Genomic DNA, 23490 nt, shown 5'->3' with positions numbered 1-23490 from the left:
GAAAATAAACATAGTTTTATTTTACTTTTATTTTATTTTATAAAAAATTATAAGCAGTCTAGTTTTCTATCGATATAACATCGATATTTTCACATGGCATAATGATAATGAACATACAAATATAGGTATGTGTAAATAATAATATGTATTACCTGTGTAAAAGTAATATGTATATTATACATGTAAGTATGTACCTACATAATATTAAGTGGATATCTCATTATTAAGTACAGTGTTGTCCACTTATGTAATGTGACTAATGATATTGAGAACAAACTAAAAAATAAGCAGTATCAAGATCGTTCAGTCCATTTTCCCTAGGGTTGCACACTCAAAATTTTGATTTCCCTAATTGCCATCAGATTCTGGTTTACCTATATGTACGTAATTTTTCGTACCTAGACGGAGTTCAGACACGGTTTAGGGTTAAATAATGGCTAGATGGCGTGGAGTGTAATATAAAAATCTACAGACTAAAGTAAATCTACAGGGCAAGATATCTAAAGCATCTATAAAAAAAGTTGGATTCATTTCAAAAGCATAAGGGTCAACTCACACCAAAAGAGCGGGGAAGCGCAGCGCAGCGCGGCGAAGCGCGGAGTAGCGGAGACCCGCGACTTCTCGAGCATTCCAGCGACTTCTCGAGCAGTCGCGGGAATCCGCGCGCCTTCCCGCGATGAATTCACGGGCCGCTCTTTGCGCAGTTCGAATGCTCGCGCGCACAGACGCGTGCGGGGAGCGGGCGCGAGGGGCGGGATATTGCCAGCGGCCGCTCGCGAATGCTCGAGCATTCTCGGGAATTCCCGCGACTTCTCGCGCAGTCGCACGGCTCCGTAATGGAACTCCACGGAATTCCAGCGGCGCCGCGGGCATCCGCGCGACTCGTTCGAGCTTCTCATGCGATAATAAGTATTATAGTAATGAAAATAAAGTTAAAATTCATATGACACGGAAACTGCGCTCCGCTTCGCCGCTCTTTTGGTGTGAGTTGACCCTAAAAGCTTAGCAGTAGGAGGAGCAGTGGACGGAAAGAGGCTGGAGAGTTTATTAAAGGAGAGCAAAACGTAACTTTTGAATGGTAAGTTTTAAAATCGAACTACTATCATAATATTATGTACTACCACAGACTAATAATAATATACTACGGTACTACTTTAGAAATGTCTACGGTAGGAACTACTCATCTACATTTTCTCATACTAAATGTATTCTCTAAGCTTCTCTCCCGTCCCTAAAAGAATTGTACCACTGAGATCACGATAAAAATATCCTATTTCAAATTAAGTACATACTTATCTTTTTACTTATTTTTCCACTTCAACTATTTAAGATTGTCGGCCTTTCTATTTAAGATGGTAAGGGTAAAAGTGAAACACATTATTAGTGTAATGATTTAATTGTACATATTGAAATTATTGAATTTATCAGTAATTACTTATAACCAATTAACTAAAACAAGGATAGATTTGCTAGTCATCAGTCATAGACATAGAAGTTAACTGTTCAATCAGTCTACCTACCAAAGTAAATGAAATAACAACACTCGCTTAACGGATACAAAACCGCGAGTCACACATTTGTCGATACAACAATAATATAATCGATTAAAATAAATAATTTCACGATAATAATAAAACACAAGAGTGCTATGGCCGTGCATTTCTATACAAATTTTAACCTGTCTTTTCTAACTAAGGGTTTCTTTAAATTTTGTATAGACCACTCAACTGGCAATCTTGGATTGCTCGATACACTATATGTACAGGAGCCGAGATGAGCCTAACAACAATATACAATAGTTTATAGTTTATACAGTACAATCTCATACTATCACTATCTAACTTGCCTTCGTATAACTTTAACATTGACACACCTTTCGTTGCTATCCAAACTGTTTTAATTGATTTTATTATTAAATGCAGTTCTGTTTGAGTCTAAATCATATAGGGAGGAGGAAGGAACTATTTTCTTTCAGTATGATGATAAAATCAGACAATTTAACCTAATAATTTTTGAGACACTTTATTTTTTTCTAAATTGATAGTACTAAATTCTCAGAAAAGTAAAATTGGAGTGATCAAGATGATTTACACAAGAAAGCAATGCATATGAAAGGTAATTAATATTCTCTTAATATTAATATTTACAGTAACAGTTAGGTGAGTTATAAAAAGTCAATAAAAGCCTTCAAAACATTTTGGATAGCATCACATCACTAAACTTGCACAACATTCAAACCAATCTGTCTACTATGGAATTATTTACCCCCCTTAGGCCATACCAGTATGCACTACTCAATATAAAGCTTCAATTCTATTGCTGTATTGTCATCTATCAATAATTATGAACAAGCAGTGTTAAAGGATACTTAAAAAACAAAGAAATTATTTAAATTTAAAAAGAGGACTTGCCCCATAACTAGATAAATGCATAAAAATTGCAGTTTCTTATTAACAGAGGACGATATCAGTAATAGAATTAACTCGATCCACACTAATACAGGACGAATTCCCTAAAAGTCTTGCGATATATGCAGTAGTACAGCTGGTACAGGTGCCCCAAGTCCCGCTAGTCCACCAGCTCGATGCGGTCCCTTCGTCTCGCGTCCCCGTTGTGGGTCCGCGTGGGCCGCGACCATGTGTTCACACACCCGTCCGCACACGCCGTAATGAAGTACTCCGCTCGGAACAACAGTGCCGTCAATCTCTCATGCGCTATCTTCTTGCACACTAACGGCTCCAACACTGGACATTCGTCAAATCTCGGACATGAAGGTGTCCCTATCAACTTTAAAGGGTCGTAGCTGTCGTTCGACTGCGCTCCCGCCGACTTGCCTCTCAATGCGACCGTGTTCGACGCTGAAGATTTCTCGGTGGGTTTCGTTAAACTGAAATTCCTTCTGTGATCCGATCGCCGCTCACCGAACGATAACGCCGCTAATCTTTGCGTGAAGTTAACTCCTAACGAACCAGATGATTCCTCTTTAGCTTTTCCAACGCTTATATTCAACGTCGATACGTTATTTGCTTTAGATTTGGCCGGTTTAGCGCCAGATGGTTCACCCGCCGCATTCGACCCGCTCAGCTCTGCGTGTTTGTGACCAATTTTGTTGCTCTTTGCACACTTTGCAGGTATTTTCGTTCCAGGAACTCCGTTTGGGGAGAAATTCTGACTATTAGGGGATAAGTGGGTAGACGCTCGCGTTCTGACCGGGGGCCGTAATACGTCCTCCGTTAAGTCCCATAAGCACAACTGCGTGTCCTGTGAAACACTGCCTAATCTATAACACTGAACACTTTCACTTTTGTCTTCATGGGTTTCTTCCGTTTCTGGGTCGGTGAAGCTGACTATGTAGGGGTCGAAGGCGACTACGGAGACCCAGGACCTATGTCCTTGGCCCCGAGCCACGACCCTCCGTTCACTGAACGACCAGACAGTCACTAGGTCGTCTTCTCCGCCGACCACGACGTACTTTCCGTCTGGCGACCAGCACACACAGAGGAACCCGCCGAAATATGACCTTGCTCGGCCTATCAGCTCCATAGTGTCGTAGTGAAATACTCGTAGGAAACCGTCTTGGGACACAACGGCTAAGTTCGCCCCGCACGGTGAAAATGCAAATTCATTTATACAGCTGCCTTCTGCTCCTATAACCCACCTGAAAAACAAAAAAGTGTATTGTTTATAAATAAAAAATCTGTAAATGTCCAGCTTAAAATATGTTAAATGAGTTGTTTGAAAAACTTGAACATTTATTGCAGACTTTTTAAATAAGTAGGTAATACAAATATGAACCGACCAATATTTTAATGTGAATGATTGTGTGAATTTCAAATTTGTGAGTAAATTGCAGAACCAACTATCCAAACCCATTGGCCATTACCCACCTATACAAAGGGTTCCTAGTGCTCTTAGTCCGGCAGGTGTGTATCGAGTAGCCGTCCCCGCCCTTGAACAGCTGGTAGTGCGGCGCCGCGGAGCCGCACGCGAGCTCCTCGTTGTACACGTACAGTTGGCCCGACGCGTGCGCCGCTATGAACAGGTTGCTCGAGCCCGGCACCCACTTGATGCAAGTGACGCGCGTCTTGTCTATCAGCCTCTGGAGTTATACAATGCATATAATTACGAAACGTTTGGGAGGTTTGAATTATAGAGGTGGGTGTTATTAAAAAAAATATTCTTTTGATGTTGTTGAATATTAATTATTGACACATTAAATTCGATAGAAAACATACATCAAAATATATTATAAAAACTTGATAAGTGCATGTTAATCCATTTTCATGTAGTTTTTTTCTTGTTAAGTTGTATTCCATTTGTTTTTATAAATGGTAATTCCAGAAGACTTTTTTTATAGGTATCAAAAGATGGCAAAAAAGTTCTATCTAGATCTACTTTACATCCACACAACTGTTGGACCTATTGCTTATTTTAATTATTAAAAATAAGACAATTGAAAGTAAACTCACCTCTTCATTATACAATTTACTTAATTCTTTCTTAATAGGATCTATTAGTTGTATTTGGCCGGTAGAAAACCCTATGACTAACGAGACACTGTCCGCTGTCATCGTGACTGTATTGAAGTCGTGACACGTCGGATTTGTTCCCTTGTACATCTTCTTGTCGACTGGTTTTGTGAGATCAGCTGCCTAAAAATATATAAATTATGATAAGTTAAGGTAATGCTGGTGTAAGTATTTTTATTATTTTATGAACTAAAATGGTTTTGGGTTAAATTTGTTACTAATATAAAAACAAACACTCAAATAGACTTGAAGTAGTTATAAAAACTACTAAACAGTATGATAGACAAATCTATATTAATATTATAAAGAGGAAAGGTTTGTAATTATGTATGTATGTATGGTTTTCACGCATAAACAACTGGACTGATTTCAAAAATTATTTCACCATTAGAAAGCTGCATCTTCTATGAGCAACATAGGCTAGGTTTTATCCTGGGAATCCCATATTTACATTGTAGTTAGTTATGTATATTTTGGTCCTGTCTTAGAACAATACATTCATATATAACTTTTATAGATTTGTTCTGTACTTTCAAGTCAAATTTTAAATCAGTTAATTGTTAAGATTGATGTGTCCTCATGTTAATAAAATTTAACTCTAAAGCAAATATGTTTACATATGAAAATATTAAACAAGTAGGTGAGTGACAAAGGCTACTTTGAACCAACTGCTGGATACCTAAATAGGTATTCAGACTTAATACAAGAGACATGTGTAAACACTTTTATAGGCAAGACCTAGTAATGAATGAATCTCAGTAATTATATAATAAAGGAAACATTATTATGTACGCTCAAGTTATCTCAGATGGAAATAAGATTATGAAAGATTTTAATCTAATTTATTCCAACTGCTACTGCAGCTTAAGTTCTATTGTTTATATTTCTATTCTCTATATAATTAATGATGTGCAATACTTTGTAACTGACCTTTATTCAATAAAACGGTACAATAGTGTAAATCAATTGATTGTTCTTATCAAGTTCAAATGCATATAGTTACAAAATTATCTAATTAGAATATTATATGTTCGCAATTAACACTACTGAGAAATAAAGATCTGAAGTTTAATTCAGTTTGTTTGTTGGGTTATAAAATTTATCCGTTAAGTAAAAAAATGTTTATCCCAATAGAATTCTGTAATAAAGCTAATATTTGGTACCATTTTGCACTTTCATACATTTGATGCACTTTTATGTGAACAGAAATAATCAAATGTATGTATGTAATTAGTGCAAAGAAATTGTAAAACTTAAGGTATACAGTTAAGTTAATGCTAGTTTACTAACATTCCTTTTCCTTTATTATACTTGATGTTACTTGAGTAATGCAATTTGTATGAATCAATAATCTATAAAATTTTCCCAAATAGTTAGTAACAAAACCAAACTATTCAAATCAAAAGACATTTAATGATAAGATAGAAATTTGAGATTTTATCACATTATATGATACTAGCTGCTCCGCGCGGTTTTACTCCCGTGGCTCCACTCCTGTTGGTCGTAGTGTGATGATATATAGCCTATAGCCTTCCTCGATAAATGAGCTATCTAACACTGAAAGAATTTTTCAAATCAGACCAGTAGTTCCCGAGATTAGCGCGTTCAAACAAACAAACAAACTCTTTAGCTTTATAATATTAGTATAGATGAGCCATTCTGTGTGTATAAAAAAGCTTGACAAGCTCCTCGACTATAAGAATAAAAGAAGATTAATTTTAAAAATAGCTGACTTGTGTATTAATAAGGGAAACATGATGTTTTGTGTAAACTATTTATATCCAATTAGATAATTAGATTGTCTCATCAAACCACATTCTAATCAAGTATCCAGATATCATTCAAGTACTTTCTTGTAATACTTTGATGTATGACTTAATACTTTGATACTTAATTTAGGGGTGAAGTACAATTTGTATTTTCTAATAATTCTATGTTAATTGTAGTTAATCACATACCTAACAATTTAATTGAAGAATGATAAAAGAATTTGTATGATACTTTCTGATGTATGAATTTCTTATACTCAAAAACATTCAATATGTACAGGCTATATACACATATTTTGAATGTTGCATAACAATTTTGATTATTATATGCATGTTACTGCACTTTTGTAATGAATATTTTGAATTCCAGTTATGTAGTGTTTATGATGAATAATAATTAATTAAGATATAAAACATAATACATACCTTTTTAACTCCTCTGTATACATAAACATACAACTCCTTTCCATGGTTAAAACATATCCTATCCTCGGAGGTCGGGCCGTCCGAGCCGGGCGCTCCGCCCCCCGGCGGGAGAGACACCAGTGACACGCGCACATGAGACGACCCCGAACCACTGGTATAACCAACACGATTAGGCCTCGAGTACTCCGACAGTGTCATCAACCGGTACGTCCCCTCCCGCGTCACGAACTGAGTCTTCACGTCGTCCTTCCCGCCGGAGTCAGATTGCACGGCCATGTTATCATATCCTGTTATTATTCATCGAGACCGCCTGGTAAGCTCGATTATGATCAGTTGACACCTCAACCCGCACGCGAATCTGACTGCCTATGCAAAACTTCCATAGCTTATAAACACATGTCCCAATTGGCTCATCGAGCATAAGATTTTTAAACCAGTTATTGTATGTTTTAATTATTATGATTGGAATCAGACAGTGGAATCAGATTAGATATTTCTTGTTTAACATAAAAGTCAGATGTCAGACGACAATCGACATGACGGCCCGATCGGATGACGGCTCATTGTTTATGGTTCTAAATCTTACGATTTTTTATTGCCATGGAATCCGAGGAATTTGTTACCTATAAGATTAGGATAGAAGTTTTGTAGTTTTTATAAAATTTTAACTTAAAACCACATTTAAAACTGACATGGAAGCAGTAATCTTATCTGGGAATAATTTTAATCAAAGCTTTTAATATTAAATTTGTAAGAAGTTGGTTTTGTTCTTAGATAAAAACCTCTTATTAATTTTAAATTATCAGATTTGTCTCCGTTTCGATTTAGGATAAAAATTTTGAAAAATATAAATAGAAATTGGCTTAAAGGTCTCGTAACCAGGCCATTAAATATTAATAAAAAAAAATATATATATAAATAGAAAAAAGCAATTGCCTACTACCCAGGGTCAGGCGAAACCGGACGCGAAAATAGCTCTCGAAAGTAGAAATAAAGGTTAATATTTTGTGTTATTATATTGGAATTAAAATAACAAGTTATAATTTTAGCTTTATAAGACAAATTCTACATGTTCACCTCTTATAAATCAAATTAAAAAGCAAAAATGAATAGGTAGAAAAAGTCAATGAAATTGCAACAGCTCTTTAGTGCTTAAAACTTTTATTCTTAACATAACACAAGATTACTTTACAATACTTTCTTGTACTTTTGTTTCCTGTTCAGGACTTGTATTACTCTTTTCTTTCATTTCCACATCTTCAACTTTTGTTTCCTCAGAGTTTTCTTTCTTCTCCTTACCCTCATGATCTTCCAGGAATTTATCCCACTTATCTATTCTCTTACTGATATCTGCATCAGTTTCAGCAATCCTGTATTTTGTTCTACCATCCCATATTTCAGCAGTTATCTGCCTCTTGCCAAACCATCTTCCATTGATCAATTGGATAACAGCATCTGCTTGCTCTGGTTCTTTCATGGTGATCTGTGCCACACCTTCAGGATGCCGATCAAAGATCACTACTTTCCTGACATCACCGCATTTCCCACACTCCTCCCTGAGATCTTGTTGATAATCCAATATCAATTGAACTTCCTTATCAAAATCTGTTGGATGGAACAAGTTCTTAACAATAACAACCCTCTCATGTTTTGATCTCTCACCAATAAACTTTTCTGGTCGCCAATCAAACAGCTTTTGCTGCATTTTCTTTATCTTTTCGAGTTCTTTCTTTTTCTTCTTTTTCGGTTTTAAAGCTGGATTATACTCACCTTTCAATTGAAAATGTGCTTTTTCCACTTTAATCTTGTTTCCTTTAAAATCACTGCCATCAAGTAATTTTAGTGCTAAATCAACTGATTCAACTTTAATATATGTACATAGAGCATCCCCTTTGAAGCAATTATGTTCTTTATCCATATAGAGTTTGACTTTCATTTTCTGTGTGCTCGGGTCTCGTTCAACGAGCCCACACTTCTGCATGTGGTCAACAAATTCTTCTTCAGTCATGTCTAGAGGTAAATTTGATACATAAACTTTTGTGTTCTTGTCTTCAGATGGTTCAAACCACTGTGGTTCATTTTTCCTCTTTTGTGCAGTTGCAGCTGCATCTTGTTTCTTTTCAGGTTTCTTTTTATCTACAGCATCCTCCTTTTTAGTATTATCAATGAAACCATATGACATTTGATAAAATGCTAAGAAGTCATCATCTACTTTTGGTAACCAGGCTTTCTTGTCTTCATCCCAGAAAGACTTTGATCCATCTGGATCAGTGTAAACATGTAAATCATTTTCGTAACTATAGACCCGACCTGGAACTTCGCTCCCTGACTGCGGGTCCCAAGAGTTTGTTGTTTTGTTCCAGGTGTATTTATTTTGTGTAGAAGGATCTGTATAAATGGCTTCTTCGCCTTCATATGTTACATATGGAGCATAGTCACCCCAAGACTCATTGTCTTTACTGGCTTCTTTAGTTTCCTGGTCAGGCACTTTGCTTGGTGACTTGCTTGTGTTATTACTGTATTCTTTTTGGTTATTTTTATCATCATTATCTTTTATAACCTCTTTTGTTGACAGCGAGTTATCGACCATAAGTTCATCTTTATTTTTCGTTTTTGTGGATTCCGACTCACTGGACTTGCTGGTATTCGTGGATGCAGACTCGAATTTTGCCTTTTGTTCTTCTTCGGACAATTTCTGTACTGTTTCGGAGGTAAGCTTAATAACAAATCCTGTTTTTTGACTTTTTTCATGTTTTGCCATAATTATTTAGAACAATGATTACAAAAGTTTAATAAATAAGCTCATGATAGTCATAATTCTTTAATAATTCTAACAAAATAATATTAAAATATTTCCTCAAGAAACAGCTTCATTTCATATTTACTTGACCTTGAGTAAAATTGACAAATATGAACATTGTGATTGGCGTCTGCCGTCACTTCATAAAAAATTGTCACATTGACGTGTATCTTTAATATTAGGTATGTAAAAAGGGCGCTTGAATTAAAAATTACACTTTATATTATACATTTACAAATGCAAGAAATCAATAGAAATATGTCTTTTTAAAGTTTGTAATTTTTCCATCCCGATAATAATTTAATAATTAAAACGTCAGTTGTCTAGTGAGTGCGTATCTGTGTATAAGTGTTTAATCTATGGTGATTGCGTTTGACTTTGACAGTGACTGATTTTTTGACATGAAAATCAAAGTGAAAACTCAACAAATTCATTCTCAAATCTCAACAATTTGTAACATTCGCCCACAGAGTACTTTTATATATACATTCGCCAGTCGCCTTACAAAGCAATACATATTTTAATTATATGAAAATTTGATAAATATAAAGTTCATTACATAAATTATACAGGTAGTTCCAAGCTGTATTTAATAAATTTATAAGTCATTTTTGATTTCATTTAATATTTACCAAAAATTTATGAGCCGACGTTATCATTACCATCTAATACCTAATTAAATGTTCTAAGCAGGTTAGTTATCAACAATGGAAGATGTCAAGGACGTGTACATTTCTCCGCTGCCGGAATCTATATACGTAAAACCATTTAGGTTAAATTACACACAAAATGGGAAGGAAAAAAATTGGGACCTGCTTGAGGTTCACGATAGCGTTGCTATCGTAGTTTTTAACATAACTAGGAAAGTTATGATCTTCGTTAAGCAGTTCCGACCAGGTAACATTCAATTGAAGGCTATGTTTCACTAGAGAACAATTTTTAAATTAGAATTAGGTATTTAATGTATAATGTATTTCAAAAAGTCTTGATGCCGTTCCTCTGGACAGGACTGGGATAAAAATAATTAATGAATTTCATAATCAATTCAAGTAGATTATGAGGATATATCATAAGGAACAAAGAAAAATCCTGTTAAAATGATCAAGTGTGTAAGTTTCAAATAAACCCACTCTCATTACTTTTTCAGCAATATATTACAATAGCATTCACCCAGATGATCGGAAATCAAAAGTAATAGACACCAAAAAGTATCCAGCATCCTTGGGCATTGCTCTGGAGATGTGCGCAGGAATCATAGACAAGAATAAGCCAGTTGAACAGATTGCTAAGGAGGAGGTGCTAGAGGAGTGTGGTTATGATGTGCCTTTAGATAAATTACACAAAATTATCTCTTATAGGTGAGTTCTTAAAAAATAACCCTTTCAATGGAAGGATTTAATTTTATACCAGTAAGTTTATTACCAAAAACTGTTCTGTCAATAAAAAAAAATATATATTTTATATTGATCAATCTTTATTGGGAGGCTGTTGGCTCTTTCTTGTGTAAGCATTGTTAGACATTCAAGCATTGTTTGTTGTAATGAAATAGATAGAAGATTAACATCTAAGTTATAAATGTAACTAGACTTTGTTATATTATTTTAAAATTAAGTTATAAGTAGCATTTTATTTAAAACTTTAAATGTAATTGACAACTAAAAACTATTCAGCTCTGCAATATAAAAAATATGTCACAAAAAGACATCTGAGAGAAGAGGATAATATTCCGGTTAATATGAGTTGACAAAAAAATTATAAGAGGCAATAAAAAATCATTGTTATGCAACACAATACAATCACTGTTATCGCACAATCAACACACATACATAATGTGACAAAATAGTGGTTTTCACAAGATAGTGTTATCTGAAGTTTATTACATATTTTAACTGTTTATGTTTTAATTGTTTTAATAGCAAGGTCAAGTATTTTTATTTTATGGTAATCCATACTAATATTTTAAATGCGAAAGTACCTAACTCTGTATCTCTGTCTGTTACTCAATCACGCCTAAACTACTGGACCAATTTTCATGAAATTTGGTATGGAGATAATTTGATACCCGAGAAAAGACATAGGCTACTTTTTATCCCGGGAAAATGACGCAATCCCGGAAATCCCACAGAAACGGGAACTATGCGGGTTTTTCTTTGACTCCGCGGGCGAAGCCGCGGGCGGAAACCTGGTTATGTATAAATTTGTAGCAACACTTATATTTTTTTAAGAATAGAAAAAAAACGGCCATTCTGTTTTAATTATTTTTTTTAATATAGGTAATTATTTTATTTATAGATCTGGTGTAGGAGTTCAAGGTTCCTTACAAACATTCTTCTATTGTGAAGTTACTGATGACATGAAGACAGAGCAAGGTAATCTATTCGACATATTTTGAATAAAAATATTATAAATTAAAAAGTTGTATGACTTTACTGAGATTTTCTTTGGTAAATTTTTAGTTTGTATTTGAATAAATTTCTCTCAGACTAAATTTATACATAATTCAAACTGAAAATAAATTGTTATGTATATGCAAATTTTATTTATTTATTTATTAATTCTTTATTGCACTTAAAGAGAATAAAAAAGAAATACAGACACTTAAATATAGCTTAAACTAAGTACAAATGGCGGTCTTATCGCTTTAGAGCGATTTCTTCCAGACAACCTTTGGTACAGTAGAGGAAAATGTATAAAATAAAATAAATGGGTAGTGCAATAATTAATAATAATAGTAGGGAAAACATACACATACATATTTATATTGTTATTGATAATAAATAGTGAAAGGGAAAGAGAAATACAAAATACCATAATATGACATAATATATAATAATTAATAATAAGTATATAATATAAGTAAATATTATGTTTGGCTATGACTAAGGAAATGAGCTTTAATCATAGTTTTAAAACTTTTTAAGGATTGAGCATTTTTAATAGAATCTGGCAGGGAATTCCATAGTTTAGTAGCGTGCACAGTGAAAGATTCATCATAAAAATTAGTGCAATGTGGAGGCATTATTATCCTCAACCTTTCAGTTGAACGAACCTCGCTACAATGGCCTCTAAACTCAAATCTTTCCTTGAGGTACGTTGGTGTTTTAGGATCGAATAAAATTCGATATAGTAGTTGAAGAGCATGTGCATCCCTCCGCAAACGAATCGGCAACCATTTGAGCTTACTTCGGAACTCCGAAACGTGATCATATTTACGGAGCCCAAATATAAAGCGTATGCAGAAGTTCTGCAGGCGTTCGAGAATATTTAACTGTTCCATTGTTAAGTTGACATAGCTTACATCGGCATAGTCTAGTATAGGGAGAAGGAGGGACTGAGCTAATAGGATTTTTGTAGGTAAAGGAAGAAAATTTCTCAATCGTCTCAGCGATCCAGCTGCTGCGTACATTCTTTTGCTCACTTCTTTAATGTGATATTTCCACGATAGGGTGTGATCAAAAACCAGACCCAGATTTTTTACCGAATCACTATATGGGATTATTGCACCATCAACTATAATGGGTGGCAGATTAACCCAGTTAACCCTAGCGATTAGCGATGGACTCCCAAGGATAATAACCTGAGTCTATTTTGTTTCCACTTCATAAAATTTATAATAAAATATCAGCTTATCCAAACTATTCTTATATATGTCTGCATAGGGATTTTATTATATTCTGTTTTAATTGAAAGAAGTGATAACATACAGCCAGTCGTCCTCATCAACTTTCACATTTAAAATATTAATAGAATAAGTACAGTCTCGAAATATTGAGGTTTTATTTTATTTTTAAATTATAACATTTTCATTTTTTATGTATAACAAGAAGCGCAACTCATGGTCCCAAGACACAAATGTTTCACTTAGTTTGGGACCCACTTTTATACATTAATTGTAATACATAAAATGGACAAATAAATTTATTTATCTCAATTCAGGTGGCGGAGTAGACGACGAAATAATAGAAGTGATTGAGAAGACAATACCGGAAATAGAAGAAATGGTGACGTCTCCCGGGCCGATATCCAGCCCACCGAGCTGCTTGTTCGCACTTATGTGGTTCTTGCATTATAAAGCACCGAATTTCGCTAAGTAAATACATTTATGGAGTTATCTTATACGTAGAGAATGGTTATTTGGTGATATGTTTGAGTATAATGTAACCTGAGTTGTTAAATTATCAGATTATAGTAGAACCACAGTATTACAATATTATTTCCTACAGTAATGAAACGCCTTTGATGTCGCGCGATGCCGCCGCCAGCGTAGGTACTTACGCTGCCACACGAAAATACGCTAGGGTTGCAACAAATGGGAAATAAAACAATTGTGATTATTAATATTATGATGAAATCATTTATTCATATGTACATTCAAAATAATTGCGATTATTAAATCTGATGTAATTATTTGTTCATAAATATATAATTACAGATATTGCACTGCTAAATATTATTTACGTGGACACTTTATTTTTGGATGTTCTTAATTGTATATTATACCATTTAACTAAGTAATGCATTCGCATTGGGATGTACAATCTGATTAGAAAATAATGAGGACAACATAATATACATAGCTTTGATTTTAATTCAACAGATACAATTAATACAATCTTTCTGAAATATTGTTTTCTTCTGGGATTTCAATGTAGATTTACATCCGTAAACGGAACAGTTTTTGCGCGACATAATAGAATATGTAAGTACCTATGTATAATAAAATTATAACACAAAAAATACGACTGCGTCGTCCTTTCGCGATAGTTAATGCAAACTCAGCGTGATTGCATTAAGCGGCCCGCGTCGCCCGACCCCCCGCCAGTTCCCCTCCGTTTCTCTGCACAAGTACATTCGTCGCCATACTGTAGGAAATTTGGTAATACTGTGGTAGAACCTTGTAAATTGTAATATGTTGAATAATTTTCTGTACTATTTATCAATTGTATTGTGTATTTTGAGCTAATCCAAGGTCAAGAAATATTAATATATATTTATTCAGCCTGCATATATAGGAATTAACTAAATTTGTTTCTGGTATCAACATAAAATTCATATAGAACATAGTCAAACTCAAAAGATGTTTAACATTATAAACATGTTTCAATTGTGTTTATTTGCATATGCTGTAAAGTCTACATAAGACCATTAATCATGAAGGTTATATCTAAAATTTCAATATTTGTTTGAATGATAAATGTTGCAAGGCAACTATTTAAAAATAAATATTATATCACGAATTGGTACAACAAATTTACCAAATTAAATATTAAAGTATTTATTTGTAAACGGCAATACCACATATGCGAATTTTAACTATTTGGCAATAATATTTGATATAAAAAATCTCCTTTTTGTCTATGAGGTCAACTCGGCGAAGATCGGCATACTTCATTAAAAATTTAATACATTAGGTTTTTTTTCCATTTCTATTATATTTTTGGCAAGTTTTATACAATGAGGTGATTAAAATTTGGATGACTATGAAAAAATATTGTCAATAAGGTGCCCCGGGGCAAATGTAACTAGAAGGTTCCAACTTTGATTTTGCACAGTTTAATTTTTACTGTAAATTTTCTTAATTTGATTTATCTACACGATTAACAATTTCATTAATAATACATAGAACCTAGTTCTAAAAAGAAAGTTCTTAAGGAATCGAAATAATGAAACGATTTTCTACTAGTGATAGAAAAAGTTGCATTTACCCCCGACAAGGGGCAAATGCAACTAATGACAATTCGCATTGTATCTGTAGGTCTAAAAATTATTATAAAACCGAGTTTTTCAACGCAATGTGATAACATAGGCGAATTTGAAACTTACGTTCACGTATCTAAGCCCAGTTCGGAGTGAAATAAATATTTCCTCACTTCAGGGGCAATTGCAACTATTTCGTTAATAGTTAGTGTTTTGAATTTACTTTAAATTTAGTCGATAACGAATTTTATTGAATGTTTGATACGAGGAAAATAAAATAAAAGCAGGATATATGGCACAGTGTTTTAATATGAAAGATCAAAGTAAAAAATCACACATAACATAAGAATTTCTTGTTCCTAGAAAATTAAGTAACATTTTAGTTTATTAAGTATACGTAACTACTTGTGATGAAACAATAAACAAGTGCGAGTCGGACTCGCGCGTGAAGGGTTCCATACCTTCGTACAATATTATACCACTTCTTATCACAAAGTCACGCTGACACGCTTTGAAGGGGTACACAGATTTGTACAGTCTTGAATTGTTTCAGTTTACTTGTACTCAACAACATCAACATCATTAGGAAAAGTTACCACTTCTTGTGAATTATTTTGGGTAGGGTTTGCGAGGCAAGTTATTATGTCACTTTCATCAATTATAGAAATGTCGTTTTCGATTATTTTGTACTCTCTCTTACTTTTCTGTGACTTAAATCCTTGAACAACGATTTTTTCCTCATTTATACTCTCGACCAGGCATACATATCTGTAAGACTTTTTCCCCTTAGAAGTTTGGAATTTCGCTAAAACAAATTCACCCACTTTTGGGTAAAGATTAGATGGATATTGTGTGATAGATGTTGATGGTTCAGAATCTATGAGTATTCGTTTATCTAAAATTCTTTTCGGTTTTATTTTTTTTACATTTTTCTCTTGTTTTTTTTCCTTTTTAATAGTTGCAATATTACCGGTTTTGTTTTTTTCATTTACGTTTTCCTTATTTGAAATATTCTCTTTTTCTGCTCGGTTATTTATTTCTTTCTCGAATAAATTTTGCTCTTTTCGATTACCTATTCCATTTTGGTTATTAGTATCTGTTATAGTCAATGTGCCAAAACTTTCGTCTGCAGATTGTTCTTCTTCCAAAATATTTTGACGCCAGGAATCAATGTCTTCTAATTCTATAGAGCTGTTTGAAGTATACGAGCACACGCTCTCACTATCCGATATTTCACGTCTTGTCCTTTTTATGATTTTTTTTTTGGTTTTCTTTGGTTTTCGTAGGATCTTTTTGGGATTATTTGGATTGTTTATTATGTTTAAGTTTTTTTGTGCTTTTTTCATTTTCGCTTCTTCTTTCTCTCTCCGAATACGACTCATTACATCTTTAGAAGTTAATATTTCAGCACCATTAATGCGTTTCCTCGATTTTTTTGGCGGATCATTGCGAGCTATTGTTTTTAAAACCAATTCTTCAAAACACACTCGTTCCTCCATACTCTTTTGGTTTTCGATTGGCTTAACTACTTTGCACTCCAGTATTTTTACTCCAGACGACCAAGCTGTGTTGTCAAGTGAAGTCTTGTTTGTGCAGCTTATTTTAGGCGGGAGTGTAAAAGCTTTAGGATCCTTTACAGTCCAGGACTTCACAGAAGGAGCTTCTACTATTTCTTCACAATTTTTTCGGTACCTTTGTTTAAAGTTGCTATCTTCTTCCTCTATTTCTGCTACTTCTTTATCATTGATTTGAATACTACCAACTAGGGCATCCAATCCCGCAGCATTTTTGTGATCTCGGTATTTGCGGGATTGATATTTCTTAATCCCGCGGGATCTCGGTATTGGCGGGATCCCGCAAGTGTGTATGTGGTACATTAAATTGTATATTAGTAAATATAGTGTAAGGATTGAAGGATACAAAAGAAATAAAAATCAACATAGCTTTATTAGTTTTAATTATCAAATCAAGCAAGAAGTACGATTATAATGACATATTATTTTTTTTGGAAATGTTTTCGTAAGATACATAATGTATCTAATGTATCATCTGCCAGGCTGCTGCGAATATATGTGAAGCTAAATATCCGGCAGCTGAAAAAGCCCTCTCGGCTTCTACACTAGTGGGCGGAATGCATTTAAGTGCATTGTATGACAAAGATAAATATTTGCCTCGTGTACCTACTACCTCCAGATTCATACAAAGTCATCTCTTTTTTTTATTATGGAGTCAATAGTGTCATTACCTCATCACTGTGTGTTATTACCTCAGCACCTGGTGCTACCTTTCGGCGCAGTTGCTTTGGTGAGCTATCACCGCGTTAAACTTTTTGCAGAAGTAGTTCTTCGAATGAAATTTTCTGGTGTCGTATATGATATTCCAATGATTCGTTATGACTATTGATTACTTCAATGTTCTCACGAGTTTGAATTTGATTGAAAAAATTAAGTACTAACGTCAACAAAGTTTCTGGGTTTCTCTTTATTGTTTTGTGCTTTTCCGCCATATTTCGTGAACTCTCGTGTTCTCTCCAATGTCTTAGCTTCAAGCTATCAAAGTGATTTTCTTTAATTTCCTCACGGTTTACAGGATATATTCCCGCTTTTCTAAATCCATTACGTAGGACCTGAGGATTTATCTCAGCCCATACTTGTCCAATTAGTCTTGCAAAATCTTTTTTTTTGGCATAACACGCCCGCCGTTCAGCCGCTGCCAACGAACCAATAAGGGATCCCATCGGTCTTTGAATGACTTCATAACTGCAATATCCAATGGTTGTAAAATGTGACTGGTGTGCGGCGGCAATTTCAAAATTGTTATGTTTTCTTTGCGACCCTCTTCAATGATATTTATGCCTACGTGTGTGGAGTGTCCATCGTATATAAGGATACTGGGTTTGGTTGGGTTTTGGACAGCAGGCAAAACACTTTTTTTTTTTAATTTTCAAACACCTCTGTCTCCATCCAACCATTTTTTGTTGCGGCATAAGATGTCCCTGGGTATGCTTCGGAAGATGTCCATGTATCCCATACATTCTTGCCTTTGTAAACAATTAGAGGCGGTGTCTTTTCTCCTGAAGCACTGGCACCAAGTAGCACTGTAGTGTTATCGCGTCCAGGTGAAGAAATAACCCTAGTTGCTGCATGACCTTTAGCACCAATGATTTTAGTTTTTGCTGGGTCCTTGGAAAAGCTCGTTTCGTCGAGATTCCATATGGCTGACGGTTTGTTTTCCAAATTTAACTCGCGTATTGTACTTTCGAGGAGATCAAAATATGGATAGATTATTTTTTCGCGCGTACTCTACAGCTTGAGGTTTTTTCATGGATAGACGATGACGTTTTTTAAAAGCCAAGAACCAGTCTTTACCAGGAATACCATTTTTAAATGGTGTAATCAGATCGTTTGGGTTGATATAATCACCAACCACCTGCAACACTTCTTTTATGCTAAGCCCGAATCCATATTTTTCCATTACATGGAGATTCGTTGCCAACTTAAATTCAATTTCAGGTGTTATTGCTGTATTTAGCCCACGCGTTTTAGATTTCGTCCTTTTTTTATTAACATGGTCCATAATGATCATGCGATATATGAGGTATTTTAAATTTCTTTGACGCACTGTATCCACTCAATATGCCACATTCCACCTCTCGCACGGCTTCTTTTAATTTTTCTTTCGAGTAGGACCCTCTATTTGATTTTCTTTGATACTTTCCTATAGTTTGTGTTTTTTTTTATATTACCTGAAAAATAATAATAACTGTTTTAATATTAGTCTGGCGTCGCCAGACGGTAGTATTAAGTGTTGTTCCGGTTCAGGGTTTTTATATTTCTTCAGTTTTTTAAGACTGCTTACACAACTAAGAGTAGGATACGACACAACCGATAACACGAATATCGATTTTAAGAGTAAAACTCATGGTTACTCATTACGCTAGAAGCTGAAAAATACGAATCAGTCATAAAATTAGCTTAAGCGTAAAAGGTTTGTGACATCTGAAAACGGCGAAGATCGGCATATGCCAGTGTTTCCCTCCAAGTACTAGACGGACTTCTCCACTATTCCAGTTTGAGGTTAAGTTTTTGCCACTACATGTAACTTCGTAGAAAATATGCATTATTACATTCTATTATTATAATTAGTTAAAGATATTGATCATGAATGAACTTACCCAAACAAATCCTGTTTTAAATAAACAGATAGCACTTAAAATATTTTTTATGCCAGCGTGGTGCCTGGTCGTGTTGCAAGTTGTCAACCCGACTTTTTATATGTCATTTTTTCTCTTTGTATTGTAAATAGCGCCATCTATGCCAATTTATTATAACTAAAACAGTTTAAAGTTTTTGAAGTTCGGGTTGTCATTGCTGTGGTTATTCAGGTTTTGTTGTATTGCTTATTGTACGGTCCTATCCGCCAGACGGTCTTCGCCGAGTTGACCTTGTTTTACCTAGTAACTTTGCATAAACATTTCTGCTCATTCACATGAGTTCGTATTGATATATATGTTTATAATAGATTTTATATTGATTGGCAGTTCATTAGTTATTAATCTGAATTGAAATATTTTGTCTTAAGTACATTTTAGAATATTGTTACTGAAAAGTTAATATTATGTATCAGCACAATCAATCATGTGTTTATTATTTCATCAGCATAATATAAATCATTTAAATGGTTTTAAAGAAAAATTGTATGTATTTTGTATTCATTGTTTAGATTGTATAGTAGATAGACTATTATTATTCCACTTTTTATATTAAGTATATGGTTATGTATATTTTAAAAATTGATCTTCATTAAAGGAGATTGCCCAAGTGACTATGGCACTTGGTATCGCAATCAAACTTATTGTGTCACGATGAAATATAGCTCAATTTGAAGCTTGATGTTAGTACTTTTAGAAACGATTAAAGTTTTTATGTAAATAAGCCGCAGTTCACGACAATAAAAATAAAACAAAAGTTTTATTCAACGTGTATTCAACGCTTCAAAAAAATACTTTATCGAGTTTAAACTAACGATGAACGTTAAGTTTTACATTTATTACATAGGTAATATTTTAATTTACAAGATAAATGTGAAAAGTAAATCGTAATAAACATTATTTCAAAATAAATAACGTCGAACAATGCGTCGAATACATTCATTCAACTATGACATATGACACAGGACGCTTGCAAGAGAGATAGATATATGTGTCAAAACAAAAACTTTTACTTTTATTTCTATTTATTCGGTATAATTACGACTTAATAGTGATAAATATGATCATTATAAATATAGGTCTACCAGAATCTGATGGCATATTTATATTTAAGAAATATAAGATTTTCATGTGGCAACTTATTTGACAACTATCAAATTGGTTGTCAAATTGTTTGTCTTTTTTCCAGTTGATGAATAATTTTTAGGATTTTGTCTAAAAAATCTTCGAAAATGTCGAAAACGCCGCTGCGATCACAAGCAAGAGGTGTTGTTTAAAATGTGTATAGAAAAACATTCGATGAAGAAGGGTCAAACACATCACAATTTTCAATTTTGAAGATTTTATTGGTAAATTGGACTTACCCGTTTTGATACTTTAAATTAAAAAATATTTTATGTAGGTAATTATAATATTGTTTGTTGATTAGAATATAATTTTATGAAAACTTATTACAGGAGTTTCCAATACGGCTATTCGTCAAGTCCAAGCTGTCCAAGTCAATTTTATAATGTGTGTATCTGATAATACTTACGAAAATAAACATAGTTAAAAATAGACGGTTGCCTGGAAGAAATGGCTTATGGCCATAAGGCCGCCCACTGTATGCCGATTGTATCTTTTATTTTGTGTCGTCTTCATTTTGTATTTCCTATACAGTAAAGAATAAATAAATAAATAAATAGTTTGATTTTATTTTATTTTATAAAAAATTATAAGCAGTTTTGATCTACATTATCATTATATCGATATTTTCAGATGGCATACTGGTAATGAATATACAAATATAGGTATGTGTAAATAATAATATGTATTACCTGCATAAAAGTAATATGTATAATTGTATATTATACATGTAAGTATGTACCTACATAATATTAAGTGGATATATCATTATTAAGAACAGTATTGTCCACTTATGTAATTTGACTAATGATATTGAGATCAAAATAAAAAATAAGCAGTATCAAGATCGTTCAGTCCATTTTCCCCAGGGTTGCACACTCTAAATTTTGATTTCCCTAATTGCCATCAGATTCTGGTTTACCTATACAAATAGGAATTAACAATATCACGAACACGTGACACAACTAGTATTTTACCGATTCCATACGTGGTCATACATGTTTCAAAAGAATAAATTTTACTATTATTTCAATTTATCCGGTATAATTAAAACTTAATATTGATACATATGACCATTATAAATACAAATAGGAATTAACAATATCACGAATACGTGGCACAACTAAAATTTTACCGATACCACCCGTGGTCATTCTCCTTTTTATTTGTGTCTCAACAATATTATTCTTTGAATCATCCACTTTTTTGAATCATTATTGTTGTATTAATTTTAATCTTTACCACACAGGAGCTATGGACTATTTTGCTCAGAGTGCAAAACAAAGTAAGATTTGGAAGCGTTTTAGATGTTTTAATTAAAAATTACTGTTTGTGTGTTATTTATATAAATATAAACTTAAATGTGGTGTCGATTACGTTGTATAACAAAGGTAAAAGTTATTTTACATGAAGCATATACTGTGATGAAAATAAATAAAAGGGATTGTATTGGTTATCATTTTGTATTATTTTTCTTTTCCTATTGCATGTCTTCCTTTATTTCTATATAATAATACAAACAGAAGATACAACATTTTATTTTTTTCTATGAATACAAAACACGCATAAATTAGAGCAATATTGAGCAGCGCCATCTGTTGAATGTCGATATTAAATGTCGTCATTCAATGAATGCGCTACTCATAACTCATTTTGATCAAATAGCAGATTAAAGCAGATGACTGCGACATATTATTATGCATAATATAGCTCGAACTGCGCATCTTCCTCGCACCGCTGACCGCTACAAAGCTTAGTATTATTGGAAAAGGTCAATTTTATAGCATAGCTATTACATTTTCGCAGCATGGTTGCATAGCACATCTCGGGTGGATAAAAAGCAACCTTACATGCCATCTATGCAACCATAATCTTATTTATGTATAAAAATAAACCATATGCAAAAAGTTCAAGTTTTTTTATAGTTCACAACAGAAGCCATTCTATCTTTCATGTGTATTCAACACCAAATCTAAGAAATAAAATATATATCAAACTAGATATTTTCGAGGTTTCTGTTTGATCAAAAACATAAAATAGTTTGGAAAATCCAAAAGTGCACGCCTCATAATCTCATCCTTTACAATAAAATTGATTATTTATACACTATAAATATAAAAAAGAAATAAAATAAAACAGTTGGAAAAGTAAAGAAAGCGGTACCGTAATAATTGAGCTATTTTTCTTGTGGCCCCACCTAGATGTGAAACTGCGCAGGTTTAAGGGACTGACTACCAACTTATTTTTTTAAACCTTGGCTTATAGTTTAAAGAATCGAGTTTATAATGGTGAATTTTGAGTACACTATAAATATAAAAAAAATAAAGAATATATATTATAGATATACTATGGAGAACTATATATGGATATATATTATGGAGAACAGTCGATATTTTTTTTTTGTTTATTTAATAACAATTAAACCACATCGAATCAGACCCTGAAAAATGAAAGGGTTCTATTCCTGAGCATACTCAAGCGTAAGAGAAAAAAAAAGACTCGATTAGTAAAGTATTTCGGTCGCTATCGTGTTAACAAGAAAATCCTCCGCACATACAGACACATGGACGTCCAAGACAGAACTTTTTTAAACTGTTTTTTAACTAGTTTAAATAACAAAAATGACATCAAAAATATCATGAATGTTAAAAATAGTGTTTTTTCTTAATATGTGTGTGTATGTATTATCTTACAAGTGCAATGTATGATACATAAAGACATAAAGACATTTTAAGTTTGAAAAATCAGATGTTTTGCGCGAAGTGACAGTAGTACCCACCTCAACGCTTCGCTATGAGGCGTGCAATATTACTATTGACTCGATAAAAAAAATAACGAAGTTACCTCTAGTTTTCACACTTTTACGATTGCTACTTGACATAGTAATACCTATTATGATTTTTTTCAAAAACAATTATATTAAAAACATTTACA

At 33.5% G+C, this 23490-nt stretch overlaps 3 protein-coding genes across 3 annotated transcripts; 1 reads left to right on the top strand and 2 right to left on the bottom strand.

The window, feature by feature from the left end:
- Window positions 1-1380: 1380 nt before the first annotated feature.
- Window positions 1381-7191, bottom strand: LOC123699732 (WD repeat-containing protein 20). Its single transcript, XM_045646745.1, has 4 exons — window positions 6725-7191; window positions 4470-4652; window positions 3888-4099; window positions 1381-3658 (listed from the first exon to the last, which is right to left on the bottom strand). The coding sequence occupies exons 1-4, from the start codon at window positions 6998-7000 to the stop codon at window positions 2569-2571; spliced, it is 1761 nt and encodes a 586-aa protein (XP_045502701.1). The 5' UTR covers window positions 7001-7191; the 3' UTR covers window positions 1381-2568.
- Window positions 7192-7868: 677 nt separating this feature from the next.
- Window positions 7869-9643, bottom strand: LOC123699798 (HIV Tat-specific factor 1 homolog). Its single transcript, XM_045646826.1, has one exon. It carries the CDS (start codon window positions 9483-9485, stop codon window positions 7908-7910), a length of 1578 nt encoding a protein of 525 aa, XP_045502782.1. The 5' UTR covers window positions 9486-9643; the 3' UTR covers window positions 7869-7907.
- Window positions 9644-10000: 357 nt separating this feature from the next.
- Window positions 10001-14145, top strand: LOC123699556 (uridine diphosphate glucose pyrophosphatase NUDT14-like). The gene is made up of 5 exons (XM_045646529.1): window positions 10001-10096; window positions 10218-10421; window positions 10672-10882; window positions 11817-11893; window positions 13461-14145. Exons 2-5 carry the CDS (start codon window positions 10232-10234, stop codon window positions 13616-13618), a joined length of 636 nt encoding a protein of 211 aa, XP_045502485.1. The 5' UTR covers window positions 10001-10096; window positions 10218-10231; the 3' UTR covers window positions 13619-14145.
- Window positions 14146-23490: the final 9345 nt, after the last annotated feature.

This window comes from Colias croceus, chromosome 18, assembly GCF_905220415.1.
Source record: "Colias croceus chromosome 18, ilColCroc2.1".
Taxonomy (NCBI): domain Eukaryota; kingdom Metazoa; phylum Arthropoda; class Insecta; order Lepidoptera; family Pieridae; genus Colias; species Colias croceus.
The sequence above is the reverse complement of the archived record's forward strand: the minus strand, read 5'-3'. Positions and strand labels throughout refer to the sequence as shown.